The following is a 14,317-nucleotide window of genomic DNA, read 5'->3' on the forward strand; positions in this document are numbered from 1 at the left end:
GATGGAGAGAGAGAAGGGCAGACAAGTGGAAATTACAGTGGGAAACACAGCTGTATAAATAATTGCAGTTGGCTTTGTGGCAGAGTCAGGGGGTGAGGACATCACAGAAGTAGGAGGACTAGGAACTTGAAGGATGACTTCTGTAACCTGAAAAGGAGACAAGGCTTCAGGCTAACTTACTGCATCTCTATAATTTGGTTGATGAAAGCACTGCATGTTTCAAAGCATCAGTTAACCTAACATCTTTGATTTGCTCATTGAATGTTCTGGGGTTGTCATAGTTCTTGAATACTTTGTTCTCTGTGTTTAAAGCAGCCTCGTTAATTGCCAGGAGCCAGGGTAGATAAGATTTTTTATGATCAGATATGTGTTAGCATTTGTCAGTCCCAGTTTTGAGGGGGATTATTTTTCCAGTCATAAAAAGGCGTAATTTGTAGTGCTAAATGTGGTGCTGCCTCCTTGAATATTTCTGTTTCCTGTACTTAGTAAACCACTGTTGGCACTTTACCTTTACTTAGATATAAAGAGAAAAAGAGCACTCTTTACAAATCCTGAGGTTCAATTTGATACTCAAGAGGAAAAAGGAAATCCATTGAGACTGAGTAGCTCATGATAATGATAAAAAATCAGTATCATCAAGTCATATATTTGAACTTGCCAAGTGTGGTGTTCAGAGCCTCTTATATCTGGGATTTTTTTTTCTTCTGTGAATTTTACATTCTGAAAGCCTTTGGATTTTGCAGTTGTGGGATATAATGAGGAAAGATTTTTAATGAAAGTCCGTGCACTGAATTTATTGGAAGAACAAACATTTGTTCTTTCTGCCAGTAACCTTCTGGTATCTTTTTAATATAAAACATTAATTTGGAATGCTGAGCTTGGAGGCCTCTGAGGAATTGTAATGGACCACCTGTTTCACTTTAACTTGGAGAACATCCCCGTTATGTTATGACTGCATAACACTGCCAGTTCTATATTATTAAAATGATCATTACTCTGCTCTCAAAATTATACTGGGATAAAACTCTACGCTAAGCTTGATTAAAGTTTAATCAGAGTTTTGCTTCTCTCTACACAGTGCTCACCAGCGAGGGCATTGTGTTCATCTCAGATTTCTCTCCATCCAAGCCTCCCTCAGGCCCCGGGAAAAAAGTTTACATATCCAGCCCACACTCCAGCCCAGCTCACAGCAAGCTGGCTGCAGCCACAGGGGCCAAGAAGGCTCTTAATAAAGTGAAAATCTTAATCACTCAAGAGAAACCTAGGTAAGTTGCAAGTGTGAAATAAAACTAACAGCAGCATTCATTTATTTTACTCAGTATTTATCTATTTAATCGTCTATTCATGAAAGCCTCATTTCTGGAGATGTGCGAAGATTGATTTTCCTTCTTACGTCACCCTTTCTTGTTTCTAATTTTGAATTTATAAGAGAAAAATGATTTTTAGTTTCTTCCCCTAAGAAAAGATTCAGCATTTAACATGATTCCTTTGTTTCCAGTAATGTGATAAATACCCCCATTGATTTTTATAGATGAAAAATTTTGACTTTTGATTTTTTACTTCTGAAAATGAGATAAAGATTCTAAAATTGTGGTCACTGAATACATTAAAAACTGGGGGACAAAAGCTGGATTTTTATTTTAAATACGTTTTCTTGACTTAAATGCTGTGTGATCTCATTAGCCAGTAAAATACAGGTATTTTTCTTACGCATGTAAAGATGTTTCCCATGCTGGTTAAGGGCCGGGATTTGAGGGGAAGTTGTAGCTATGTGACTCAGAATGTGCTTTAATCTTGCTCAAATTTTAGTCTCCCAATCTCTGAAATAGTGTTTTAAAGGATTACAAGGGTTGTTGTAAGGATTAATAGATAAAATAACTTAAGTACTTGACATAGTGTCTGATAACTTAGTAATCATTCTTTTGGTAAATGCTAGCTATTATTGTTTATTTCAGAAATTGCGACTGAATGAAATTTTATTGTAAGGAACTAATTTTATGTATTAAAAATAGATTTCTTTTTCCTAGTACTATGATTGCTCTTATATTTTTATTGCTTTGGCAGTTTTTTGCCATTCACTTAAAAAAAGCCTTTATTTTTAATATGCTAAGATTATTCTATCTAGACTTCATGGGTAATTACCTGCAAAATATATGTTAATATACAAATTGCTCTACAGATACATTCTGAATTTATATGTCAATATCATTTTTTATATATTAAACCATAGGCTGGTTAGGCTCACTAATTTATCCCCCACCCTGTGCCAAAATAATTTAAGATTACTCCTTAAATATCTTGAGAACTTTTTATTTATTTTTCATTGATTCTGCATCATAATTATTTTGTAGTCTGCATAGTTTTATAAGTTATGATGTATATATTTTATATTTTCTCTCATGTGAATCATGTGTTCATCTTGATATTGGGGAAATGCCTTATTTATCCCTTTGAATAGATCTGCTCTGAGTGCTTTCACATACATTGTTACATATAATCTTACTACAGTCCTGGGCAGTAGTATTATGCCCATATTATGAATGAGAAACTGAGTCTCACATTGTTTTAAATATGTTACTTCAGGTCACCCAACTAGGAAATTCAGAGCCAGGATTTTAATGCAATCCACATCTGTCTCTCTAGTCCTCTAACTTTATTTTAAATTTCAAAACCTTTTAATAAGATTATTATGTATAAAGAAAATGGTACATAATTATATACCTATTCCTATTGAAATATATTTAATATAATATAAATTTATTATAAAATAAATGTAAGGTTGTGTTTAAATATACACAACAATCACAAATTTCTAAGATGATTTTTGAGACTCTAACAGTCTTTACAATCATATTGTTTTATCTTTTATTTACGCAGAAGAAAATGCTGTGGTGAATAAAATTCTTGACTTTGTTTCAAAAAAGATTTAAGACAGCTTGAAAGTGAATGAAGGCAGAGTAGAGGAAGTGACTTGCCCAAGCCCCAAATATGAAATGACTCCTGATGCAGTTGCCTAGTCTTAATTACCCTAAATGCTTTGTTTTAATCCTGAGGCTTCATTTCAGCAGTCTGTCTAGTACTTCTAGTTACAAAATAAAAGAAAAACTATCTTATGAATGCCTTATAGCATTGTCACTTACCATCCCGTATCATAGACTCCAACTACTTTACTTTAAATTTTCAAGAATGTAGACACATGTTTCTATCCAACCGATTCAATATGATTGTCATAATTTGGATTTTGGCACAAAGGGGAGATCTAAGTTTTAGGTGCTAGCCCATGTTGGTCATTTTGGGAAACAGTTGTATATTCTCATTGATAGTTATTACGTGGAAAGAACACAATTCAGTCCTTTATTAGCTTTTTCTGATACGAATAAAGTCTGGCTCATCTCTTGATGCCTAAAGTAAATGTTTATTTTTTTCAGTGCTGAATTCATAACTCTCAACGATTGCCTTCAGTTGGCATACCTGCCTTCCAAAAGGAATCACATGTTGCTGCTCTATCCTCGAGAGATTTTAATCCTTGACCTTGAGGTGAATCAAACAGTGGGTGTGATTGCAATAGAACGAACAGGAGTTCCGTTTCTGCAGGTATCTACAATTTACAAATTATATCACCAGCAGTTGATGATGAATTATACAGAGAAAAACCATAACCTTGCAAAATTCCTTAGTTTCAGTTTCTCTTTTATATTTATTTAAAGATTAACAATGTTATTTTACATTCCTTATTTTTCTGCACTTTTGATTGGTTTGATTTAACCCTGGAAATTCTTCTGACTGATCTGGAGCTGCATTTTGAACTATTTAAATTACATGGATAAAGACAAATTTTTTAGGATTATAGATGGATTTTTTTTAAAAGGTTCCTAAATTTTAAAGCTAGGGGTTTATATGTGTATTTTTGTGTTTTGTTTTTTGCTCATATTCTCTGAATTTGAGTTTATGAGTCTCACGGTATATACTTTTGTAATTCATTGGTTTTAAAAACAAACATATCATCTATTTGAAGGTAATACCCTGCTTTCAGCGTGATGGTTTATTTTGCCTACATGAAAATGGTTGTATAACCTTACGTGTTCGAAGATCTTACAGTAGTATTTTCAACACTTCAAATGAGGAACCAGGTGAGTTTGTATCTCACAGCAATGTTAATTGAATTTTTCTTCAGAATTATTTTATTAAATTTCATGAGGCAAATACTAGCCAAAGCATGGAGTTAATGATAATCCTTGCCTTAAGAAAGTAGAGTATGGTTATAACATGAGGCATAAAGAGGCGCAAGGCCAAGATTAATCTCTTGGTGTTATGACAGTGTACCTTCTACAGGCAGCAAAGATAGTAAGATTTTGTAGTCCCTTCTTGATTGTATCCATGAGCCAAGTAGATGTTATCTTCTGTGACTGTTTCTTTAGCACAAGTCCAACCTTGTGTATACCTTTATTATTACACCTTCTTGACCCCTGTGCTTTAGAGATCTCCGTGGTAAAGTGACATAGGTTCATAGGTCTCTAGGGCATTCAGTTGTCAGTTTCAGTCTCATCCTGGAGAATAGAAATAATGTTTTTGTGGAACAGTATACTATGTGACGGTGACAGTGACTTTCACATCTTCTGTAAAGTACAGTTATTTTCAGGCTTTTTGTAGACCACTGTAAATTATGATGGGCTACAAGTGCACTGTTCATTTTTTAATCATATATCACTGTTGATCCTTTTTTTCAAAAAATTTTCTTTGTTTTAAAAATATTAAGTTGTTTTGATTGTAGTTGTTAGTTTGGAAATTAACCTTGGTGTGGACAGTCTCTGAGTGAAGTATCTTTATATTCTGAAGAAGTTAGTAATTGTGAAGAGGGAAGCCATTTCTGACAAGCCTTTTCTTCCTGAAGGAATGGTATCCTTTTTGGCTGAGGTTTTGTTTAAATTAAAGTAAGTAGTAATGATATTGATATGGTTGCTTTCTAATATTTAAAAGAAAACAGTACTTTCTTCAGATCCAGATCCTGTCCAGGAGCTTACCTATGATCTGCGGAGCCAGTGCGATGCAATCAGAGTGACAAAAACCGTCCGTCCCTTCAGTATGGTGTGCTGTCCCGTCAATGAGAACGCAGCTGCCCTCGTAGTGAGCGACGGCAGGGTCATGATATGGGAACTGAAGTCTGCTGTTTGTAGTCGAAATTCACGGAACAGGTAAATGAATCAATGAGATTTCTTTTTTGTTTTGTTCCCTCCTGTTTTTTTAGATTACCAGAATCATACAAAAATAGCAGGGCCTTTTTTCTCTGTAAAAAAAAAAAATAAGTGATTTAGATTATTAGGGAGTTATATAAACCTGACTTATGGGTTAGATTCATGAATACTGTAAAAACAGATAGAATACCATGATTTGAAATCAGTTTGTTTGAGTTGTTACATGTGATGCAGGTTTTAAATACTTAAGAATCATCTGATTATGTCTTTGCAGTAGTTCGGGCGTGTCACCTTTATATTCACCGGTGTCTTTCTGTGGAATTCCTGTAGGAGTGCTACAAAATAAACTCCCAGACCTCTCCTTAGATAATATGATCGGTAAGCTGCTTTTTTTTTTCCTCTTTCATGTTAGGTACAGTTTTTGAAGGGCAAAATTAATAGAGTCAGTGACTGCAGCTGTTACAAAGTCAAAGTTAATACTTCAGACTAAAATGTAGACTCATTCTTTCCTGAATAAATCAGAGGGGTATAAAATATTTAAGCATAACTACCTGAAGCAGGATAGACTGGCCTTGTAGTGTTGGAATTAGAAAGTCGTCTTTCGTGAGAGACTCTGATCCAAATGAAAGAGATGGTGTGAGGCATCCGGATGCTGCCTGTAGCCCTGGCTGGACCGTGCGGTACCTCCTCGGGCCTCTGTGCTCGCTGGTCCGTCAGCGCAGAGTTAAACACGCTTCCTCTCTCCCCCTTTCTGGTACTCCTGATTTAAAGTTTGGCTCAGGTGTTGCTTTCTTTCCTCTCCCAGCCTGATTTAGGTGGCTCCTAATAGTTGTCAGCTGATTGCACTTGTTAGTTTACTTGTCTGTTTCCTCCAGTAGATTATAAGCTCCACCAAGGGTGGGCCAGTGCTTGATTCCACTTTGCATCCCCAGTGCTCTGCACAGGGCCTTGCACATTCTAGATGTGGAATAAATATTTGTTGAAGGAATAAAGTAACTGGGCAGTGTTAGAAAAAAAATCATTTTAACTTTTTAGAGGTTTTTTTTTTTTGCTGGGGGGAGGTAATTAGGTATATTTATTTGTTTTTTAAATGGCAATACTGAGGATTCAACCCAGGACCTCGTGCATGCTAAGCATGCGTTCTACCACGAAGCTATACCCTCCCCCTGCTTTTAACTTTTTGGTATACATTTTCTTATTTTCATGTTGGGAATTCTTACTTTCAACAAATATTTATTTGCAGATAAAATGTTGCTTCAAAGTTATTTAATTATTATAGGGCCAATACATATGCAAGGAAGAAAGAGGATTGTTTGTTTCAAATATTACACTAGAAATTGTAAATATGCTAAGCAATGCTGATGTCTAATTTTTGTGAAATTGTGGCTAGTGGTTTATATAGGATTTTCTTTATCAATATTTGTTCTTCCATAATGTAATTGAAAATGGATATTACTTGCTAGATTTTTCTGTTTAAATGCTAGATAAATGATATACTAGAAGGAGCATTACCTTATTAATCTCCTTAATCCAAGATGACACTTATTGGGTGCTTAATACTATGTTAAGTGCTATGCTAAATTGTCAACAACTCTGCAAGGTAGCTGTCATTATTATTATTATTATTATTACCATTTTATTTATGTGGGAACTGAGACCCAGAGAGATTAAAAAACTTGCCCCAAACTACACAGCCAGCACGTGGAAGAGCCATAATGTGAAGCGAGTCATCCTGGTCTGGAGTCTGCTCCTTGCCATGGCCTCTAGTCCTGTCTGCCTCACTGTGATCTGAAGCAAGACCTGACCTTTCCAGGCCCTGGTTTTCCCATGATTCCTGCCAGATGTAGAATCTTTGTGCTCAGTGACACTAAAATAACTTTTATACTTCAAAGTCTTTCTTTTCACTTTCCAGACATAAATCCACGCAAGGAAGTTTAGACACATAATTGTTTTGCAAAATTTATTTTATCAGTAACACAATTTTCTGAGTTAATTGGCCTTGTCTGCACTTAATATAAAATATTAAAGTGAAAAGAATTATAAATACACGTGCATAGAACTAATCAGTAATATGAAGCCCGTAGGAGGTTGAAATTTTATGCTGTTTAGGTATCTAAGTGATATAAATTACATTTTTTAAGAGACAAAAGGATACAGATTATACAGCAGTTCTTGACAATGTTTGTTGATTTAAAAGTATTAAATAAATAAATCTTTATTGCTTGAAAACACTTTAATTAAAACTTTTAATTAAACTTTTAATTTGAAATTCACTATGTACTCAGTGATAATTGAAAGCAATTCAGTTAAATACAGAGGCCTGATTTATATTCATTGGGTAAAGGCTGCTGCTTATTAAGGCATAATCTGCCCTACTTTGTGGATCACCTCACATGGAAGATACTTCAATTAAAATACGGCAGTTCCCTGAAGTCAGCTCCAAGCTACCAAGGGCTGGTAAACATGGTGCCTCTGTGGTGAACTTCCCATTCCTTTAGACCCTGTCTTTTGTTAGACCCTTAAGATTGATTATCAATTGTATGGGTAATCCTAAGGGGTGGTTTCATTTGGATTAAATTGATGGCTACTTTTTTCTGTGTATCTTACAGATTTTAAAATAACATTATTACTAAAACAACTTTACAGCTTTAAAAGGTTTAGTCAAAATCCTGTCACCCACTCCTAGTAATTATTTACGTTTCCCTTTCACAACATATGTGTATATGTGTGTGTGTGTGTATATGTGTTTATACACACTCACTTTTGACAGCTTTATCCCAGACAGAGTTCAGTAGTGGTTTAAAGGAATAAAATTTATATACCCTTATTAGTGAATGGTTTTGATTTTGTTGCACTCTTTGTGTTCGCATTTTGTTAGAATGGTTTGTATTCGAATCATCTTTTTAGTTTGAGGTTTGATAACTTTATGGGTGCTGTGTCTAAAAATAATGCCATTTAGCTACGGACGGTGATGGTTTATAAATCATATATTATTTATTATATGTTTTTGTATTTATTTTACTTATTTATAAAAAAGTATATATTATAAAGCTTAAGTGTTGTAATTACATTGACACTTTAATTGAAGATTTCATATTAGAAATGTAAATAAGTTCTTTGAACCTGCTGTTTGTGATTACCATTTTTTTGTGCACTTTACAAAGTATGTCACATTGAAAAGTGACCCTTCAGAAAGGCAGTAAGACAGGAACGTGCTGTAATATCTCACACCATGGAAACCGTTCTCTAACCCTAGTCCTCTTGATTTGCCTTTGGTGCCCTAATACCAGGAACTTTGGCTGAAGAAGTGTTTCCAGAAGACAAAGGTCCCTGAATTCTGGCTGGCAATACCTTGGAGTAATCTATCCTTTGAGATGTTAGGTGATGCAGTGTAAGTCCTGTAGCCAAATAGGACCCAAATAGCTACAGCCCCTCAAGGGCTGCCTCACACCTTCTAGACCGGAAGAATATTTCCACTGCAAAGTTCCTTTAGATTTTTCAGATCAGCATACATTATAATTAATATATTTGTACTTTTTATTAAAAATCAGGGCAAAGCGCAATTGCCGGAGAAGAACATCCCAAAGGCTCCATTCTGCAGGAAGTGCACCTCAAATTCCTGCTCACAGGACTGCTGTCAGGACTGCCCTCACCACAGTTTGCTATCCGTATGTGCCCACCATTGACCACAAAAAACATCAAGATGTATCAGCCATTGCTTGCTGTTGGTGAGTATTGGACCTGTTCTTTTTTTTGATTCTTAATGTCTGTTTTACATTTTTAAGACATTTAAGTTTCTTGGTTACTAGAAAATCCTTTATTCTCCTTGAGAATGCTTTAAGAGGAGGAAGAGGCAAAATGAAATTGTGTAAATACTCATCTTGAAATACTTTTTTTTTCTGTTTTACTCATCTTTTTTAATCACAATGATGACTCATTCACCTGACACCAGATGACAGAGACCCTGACACCATGGGCCTGTTTCTGAAATGTCAGGAGGATAGTCCCCGGGAGATGCTGAAACCGGACTGCTTGTCTTTTCTTGGACCACCTCAGAGCTCTTTCTGTGCATGTTATTTTGTTTTGGGTTTTTGTTAACTAATAATACAGCCATAATTAGTAGTTTAATAACAGCACTTTCTTCATTTGCTAAGAATTTTATGTTAAATATTGTTTTATATTGTTTAAAGGGTCTTTATAAACTAAGATTTGCCTTTTGGATAGAAAGTGCATATTTTTATGCTATAGATAAAAAAAAGTTGTTCTGGGTTTCTTCTTGTCACAGTAGTTTCATGGTAATGTGATTAACCTGATTTCCTTTACGAAGATACCCAAATTTTAATTTGCTATTAAGTGTATAAAGTTAAAATACATTTCTCTAAAATTTTGAAAAATAATATATTTGTTTGAAATTGTCAATATTTTTCTTAAGATGCTAGTGATTGGCTTCTGGCTTTCTCCCAAAAGATCTATAAACATGTGATTTATGATTTTTTTTCCTAAAATGAAAACCTGACCACGTTTATCTTGTGGCCAGTGTGTCTCAACTTAATGGCTGACTTGTGAGCACTAATGGCTCATTTGAGTGTTACTATTTGACAGTACTCTTATGTTCCCATGTTTTCCATTATTATCTTTCAAAAGTGATTTGAATTTTAAGGTTCAATGGCCTATGTGTACAGGTGTCCAGATTTATATAAATGCAGATAGATATTTAATTTTTGCTCTAGAAACCAATTCATGTTAAACCTCTTGCTGAGATTTCACTTGGGGTTTGTCAGTGTATGTAGTGTGTACATCTCTGTACAATGTCAGTATACCCAACTTGTCAATTAGGATTTTACTAATTTCTTGGAGAAAATTACTTCCTGGGATAGCCAAATAATAAGAGCTGAGCCAGGCTCTGAAATTTCCATTGTAGAATAAGCTGTGTTGTACTGGTATATAGTGAATATCAAGTCATTTATTGAATTTAGTATAGCAACAAAATAAAAGCAAAAAATATAAATGCTTAAAGTTTTGCAGAGTCATTAGGGAAGTGAAGCAGAGTTCAACTGAAATTACTTCTTCTGGGGCCCTTTGAGTGTTAGATCATAGGTTCAACATAATTAAAATGTGCAGAATGTAGATATCATACGATTATTATGAATCTCTGCTAACTGAAAAGTTTTAGTAATTTTGTATTTCTTCAGTACTAGAAAATATTGTGAAGTAGGTGATAAATGTAAACAAGTATAATACTGTGTTTTTCTAGAATAGTTTTGCAAAAATGTTCTGCAGCTTTAATTCAACAAGTTAGCTAAAATTAGAATTTGCCTACCAGTTTTACTTTTATTATTATTGTTGTACTATTTCTGTGTTCTACTGTTTTCTATGAATTCATTAATTCTTTTTAAGTCATGTACAGTGAGAAAGTGATTGTGCAACCACTTACATTATTCACTTTTCTTGCTTAACTTACAAAAACATGTTAAGGGCTAAAAATCAATTTCTCAGGAGAGTATTACTTTCTCAAGAGGCTGTATCTCTTCTAATTAAATTTTAGGCACATTACCTGATACCGTGAAAAGCTTTAGGCAGAATAATAACTGCAAATCATAATTACAGTGAAAACAGAAATACTAATAATCATGTACTTACTTCGTTCTGGGTGCAGTACTAAGTGTTTTACGTATGTTTCTTATTTAATGTCCAACAAACAGATCTTCCATCATTCCTATGTTAAAAGCGATACAAACACAGATCTAGTGTGGACAAGTAATTTGCAGGAATATAGGGCAGAGCCAGGGCTTGAACTCAAGACTTCTTTAACTGCAAAATTCAGTTTACCACTGTACTTAACCAGCTCCTTATGATTTATTTAAAATTAAAGAGAGGACAAAAAAATGTATGTATGTAAAGAAAACCACAATAACCAGGTTAATGAGTTCTGCAGCTTGCTTTTTTGAGGACCAGCTCAAAATCTCAATAAGTATAAACTCTCATGTGTAAGAAAAGTGTAAGAAAATGCATCTTCAAATTTTGTGTGTATTGAGTTAAGTTTTGAAGTCTTTCTGTGAAAGTCTAGCCCTGGACTTAGGTAGGATTTCAGAGTACCTAAAATTAGGCTCATTTGTGAAAAGAGGGAAAACAGAGAAATTTACTCTTTCTTCACACATAACTTGGGTCCCTTTCATAAAAAATAAATGTTATAGAATGATTAAAATCTCGAGAAAAGAGTTTTATTAGATCTGGAACTCCCACTAGATTAATTCTCCTCTGTCATTTTATTTTATTTTTTTTTTAACGTTTGGAATTAGAATTAATTTTTTCTGAAATGCATTACATCATTTTAATAGGTACAGGTAATGGCTCTGTCCTGGTGTACCATCTCACCAGTGGCCTGCTGCACAAGGAGTTAAGCATCCACTCGTGTGAAGTCAAGTGAGTATGTCACTGAGATGTTGACATCATAAACATATGTCATACCGAAAAAAGTTCTTGTGGACTTTTCTACACCGAATACTCTGCAGTGGTGATTATTTGACTAAAAACTTTGAACAATGAATATTCATGTTCAACTAATGGCTGTGTTTATCAGGGGTGAGTACTAACCGTTTACTCTGTAGAGGACATTATGCAGTGGAGTAATTTTATTCCTTTTATTCCTGCATCTTATTTATTTCCCCTAAGGTGTAGGCTATTTTCTCACTGGAAATCACTCTGTTCCCTTGTTCAGGTTTATGTAGTTTGTTTTCCATTTCTGTAAAGGTCTCTCAGTAGGACTGCTCATGCAAAATGTGGATAGCGTCATTTTAATTGTTACTTAATCTCATGTGTTCTTTCCTTCTGACACGTGACTGTTTTATGAGTGCCGTGTATGCAGAGGTACCTGAAGGAAGGCTAACAGGACAGAAGACTGCCTCTTGCTCTCTGCTTTAAAGTGCACACATACCTGCCGCACGGTGTTCTTTTGCTATTCCAGTGGCTGCTTTCCTTTCTTTGCCCTGACAATGATGGATTGTAAAGTTACATATGTAATAATGTAAATTTATTAATTGTCTACTATTTTTTGATGATCTTTTAACAAATGTATAAGAAAGGCCATTTTCTTGCCTCTCTACATTATACAATTATAGGTCTCATGTATACATTAAAGTTCTTAGTGAACCCTTACTGAACACATTATTCTGAGTAAATGCATTTTCTGAACAGGGAAGGGTTAACCCTTGAAGTATCACAACTTCTGACTGTGATAGAAGTTTCTGGAAAGTTTACTTTGCCTTATTTTTTCAAGCGCATTTTTTTTTGGTATAGCCTGGGTGCCTGTTTATCGCCACTTTGTGCTGTGTGCCTCCAGTATCTCCCTAAATACATCTCCGTGGAGTACTTTGTCTTCAGAAGCGTTAGGCTTTTGGGGAGCTGTCACACGGGTATCTGTTTGGATCCTTCTAGGCTGCTGTTCATCTTCTTTTTCTCTTTCTAGAAGTCCCTGCTGCCACTGATACCTTCTCTCTTCTGCTTTCCTGTCTACATTTCTTCTCTTGACATTTCCTTTCATCCTTGGTTTTTGTGTGTATTGTTTCCTTCTATGGCAAACACCAGTCAATCAAAACTCACCATTCAATCAGTACTTGTTCTAAGGATTATGTTAAGTATTAGTACTTTGCATGCATTGTTTCATTGAATCCTTACTACAGCTCTAGGCAGTAGGCACTGTTATTATTCCTAATCTACAGAAGAAAAAACCGAGTATTGTAATCTGTGAAAAGGTACATGGAGTTCAATCTAGAGCTCTTATGCTTAGAGTACATGTGCTAGATCTCCAGCTAAAACAGTCACATAGATTAGTAGGAAATATTTTGGCAATAAGATAAAAATACTGACTGAGCCAGGATTAATGCCAAGAGTTTTGACACATGCTTCTGAAAAATTAAGCACATTTTCATTTTTTCCCAAACATTGAATTTATTGATTGATTGAGGTATGAGTGAGATATAATAGTTTCAGATGTAAAATGTAGTAATTCAATATTTGTATATGTTGTGAAATAATCACCACAGTATGCAATCTTTAGTAAAGACACATTAGCTAGTTAATCGGTGAGCTCTTTGCTATAAGTAAGATTGTTATTCTGGGTTGTTCAAGTCATAGACGTCACTAAGTACATGACTTACACATGTTATGATGATATTTGTTATAGAATGACCCCAAAATTGTTCATCAAGTGTTACTTGGGATACCAAATAACTCCAAGGGATATGCTACTCAGTCTGGTATTGTGAACAATCACACAAATATGCTCCATTTTTTAAATACAGATTTTCCCTCTTAATTGCCATTTTGAAGATAGTTCACATTTTATACCCAGAGATGGTGCCCAAGAGGATGCTAAAATCCTGCTGTCTTTGTGTTTCAATTAATGCAATTACAGTATTACAGTTAAAACCCATTATGAAAATTTCACAGATGTGTTATAAAAATTGCTGAACTTATTAGCAGTAAGCCCAGCACATTCTAAATGTACATATGCAGATTAAAGGACAGCTTTTAGGAAGTTGCTTTCTACTTTGTGCTAAATGTGTTCTTGAAAACCACTTAATCTTAAGTACTTGAATCTTATGCATACATGTGTCCAGGGACTGCCTAACTGCAGATGGTTGCATCTGTGTGGTTTTTTAAAACTATGATGTTTTAAACAGTATGCTTTACAAATGTGAAGTATGTATTGAGCATCTTCTGTACGCCTGTAAATAGACAAAACTTTACAGTCTTACAATCCAATCTAGTAGGCAATGGAATGGTACATGTAGGTTTTCTTAGATGATTAGAGTTCTTATATTATTAGTTGTTGTCATTGTCCAGTGGCCTAAAATTGCAATAATATAGCCCAATACTCTTTTCAGTGTCAAAAATTATTATAACAGTGGTTTATATGGATATCAGAACATTGATTGATTCAGTATTGGGTTGAGTACATTGAGTGATTTGTGGAAGGTAAAATGATCTCTATTTTGTCTGTAAATTTGCAGAAGTTAGTTTCATATAACTATAGAGTTTCAAGGCCACCCAGTGTTGAGAAGTGGCCTCTGTAGCATCCCCAGTGGAAATGAACAGGCCCAACTTGAGAATCTCTGAGAATCAAA

At 34.7% G+C, this 14,317-nt stretch overlaps 1 protein-coding gene across 2 annotated transcripts in view; it reads left to right on the plus strand.

Moving 5' to 3' along the window:
• The window catches only part of WDR11 (WD repeat domain 11), a 48,329-nt gene that overhangs the window by 8,367 nt on the left and 25,645 nt on the right, over window positions 1-14,317 (plus strand). The window contains exons 5-11 of one of the 2 annotated variants that reach the window (XM_015235884.3): window positions 1,079-1,265; window positions 3,429-3,594; window positions 4,016-4,130; window positions 4,985-5,192; window positions 5,467-5,570; window positions 8,744-8,920; window positions 11,531-11,615. In XM_015235884.3, coding sequence (XP_015091370.1) covers window positions 1,079-1,265; window positions 3,429-3,594; window positions 4,016-4,130; window positions 4,985-5,192; window positions 5,467-5,570; window positions 8,744-8,920; window positions 11,531-11,615 — 1,042 coding nt within the window. The remainder of the gene's footprint in view (window positions 1-1,078; window positions 1,266-3,428; window positions 3,595-4,015; window positions 4,131-4,984; window positions 5,193-5,466; window positions 5,571-8,743; window positions 8,921-11,530; window positions 11,616-14,317) is intronic. The other variant, XM_006200151.4, reaches the window with a different exon arrangement.

The sequence above is a fragment of the Vicugna pacos genome, chromosome 11 (genome assembly GCF_048564905.1).
Source record: "Vicugna pacos chromosome 11, VicPac4, whole genome shotgun sequence".
Classification (NCBI taxonomy): domain Eukaryota; kingdom Metazoa; phylum Chordata; class Mammalia; order Artiodactyla; family Camelidae; genus Vicugna; species Vicugna pacos.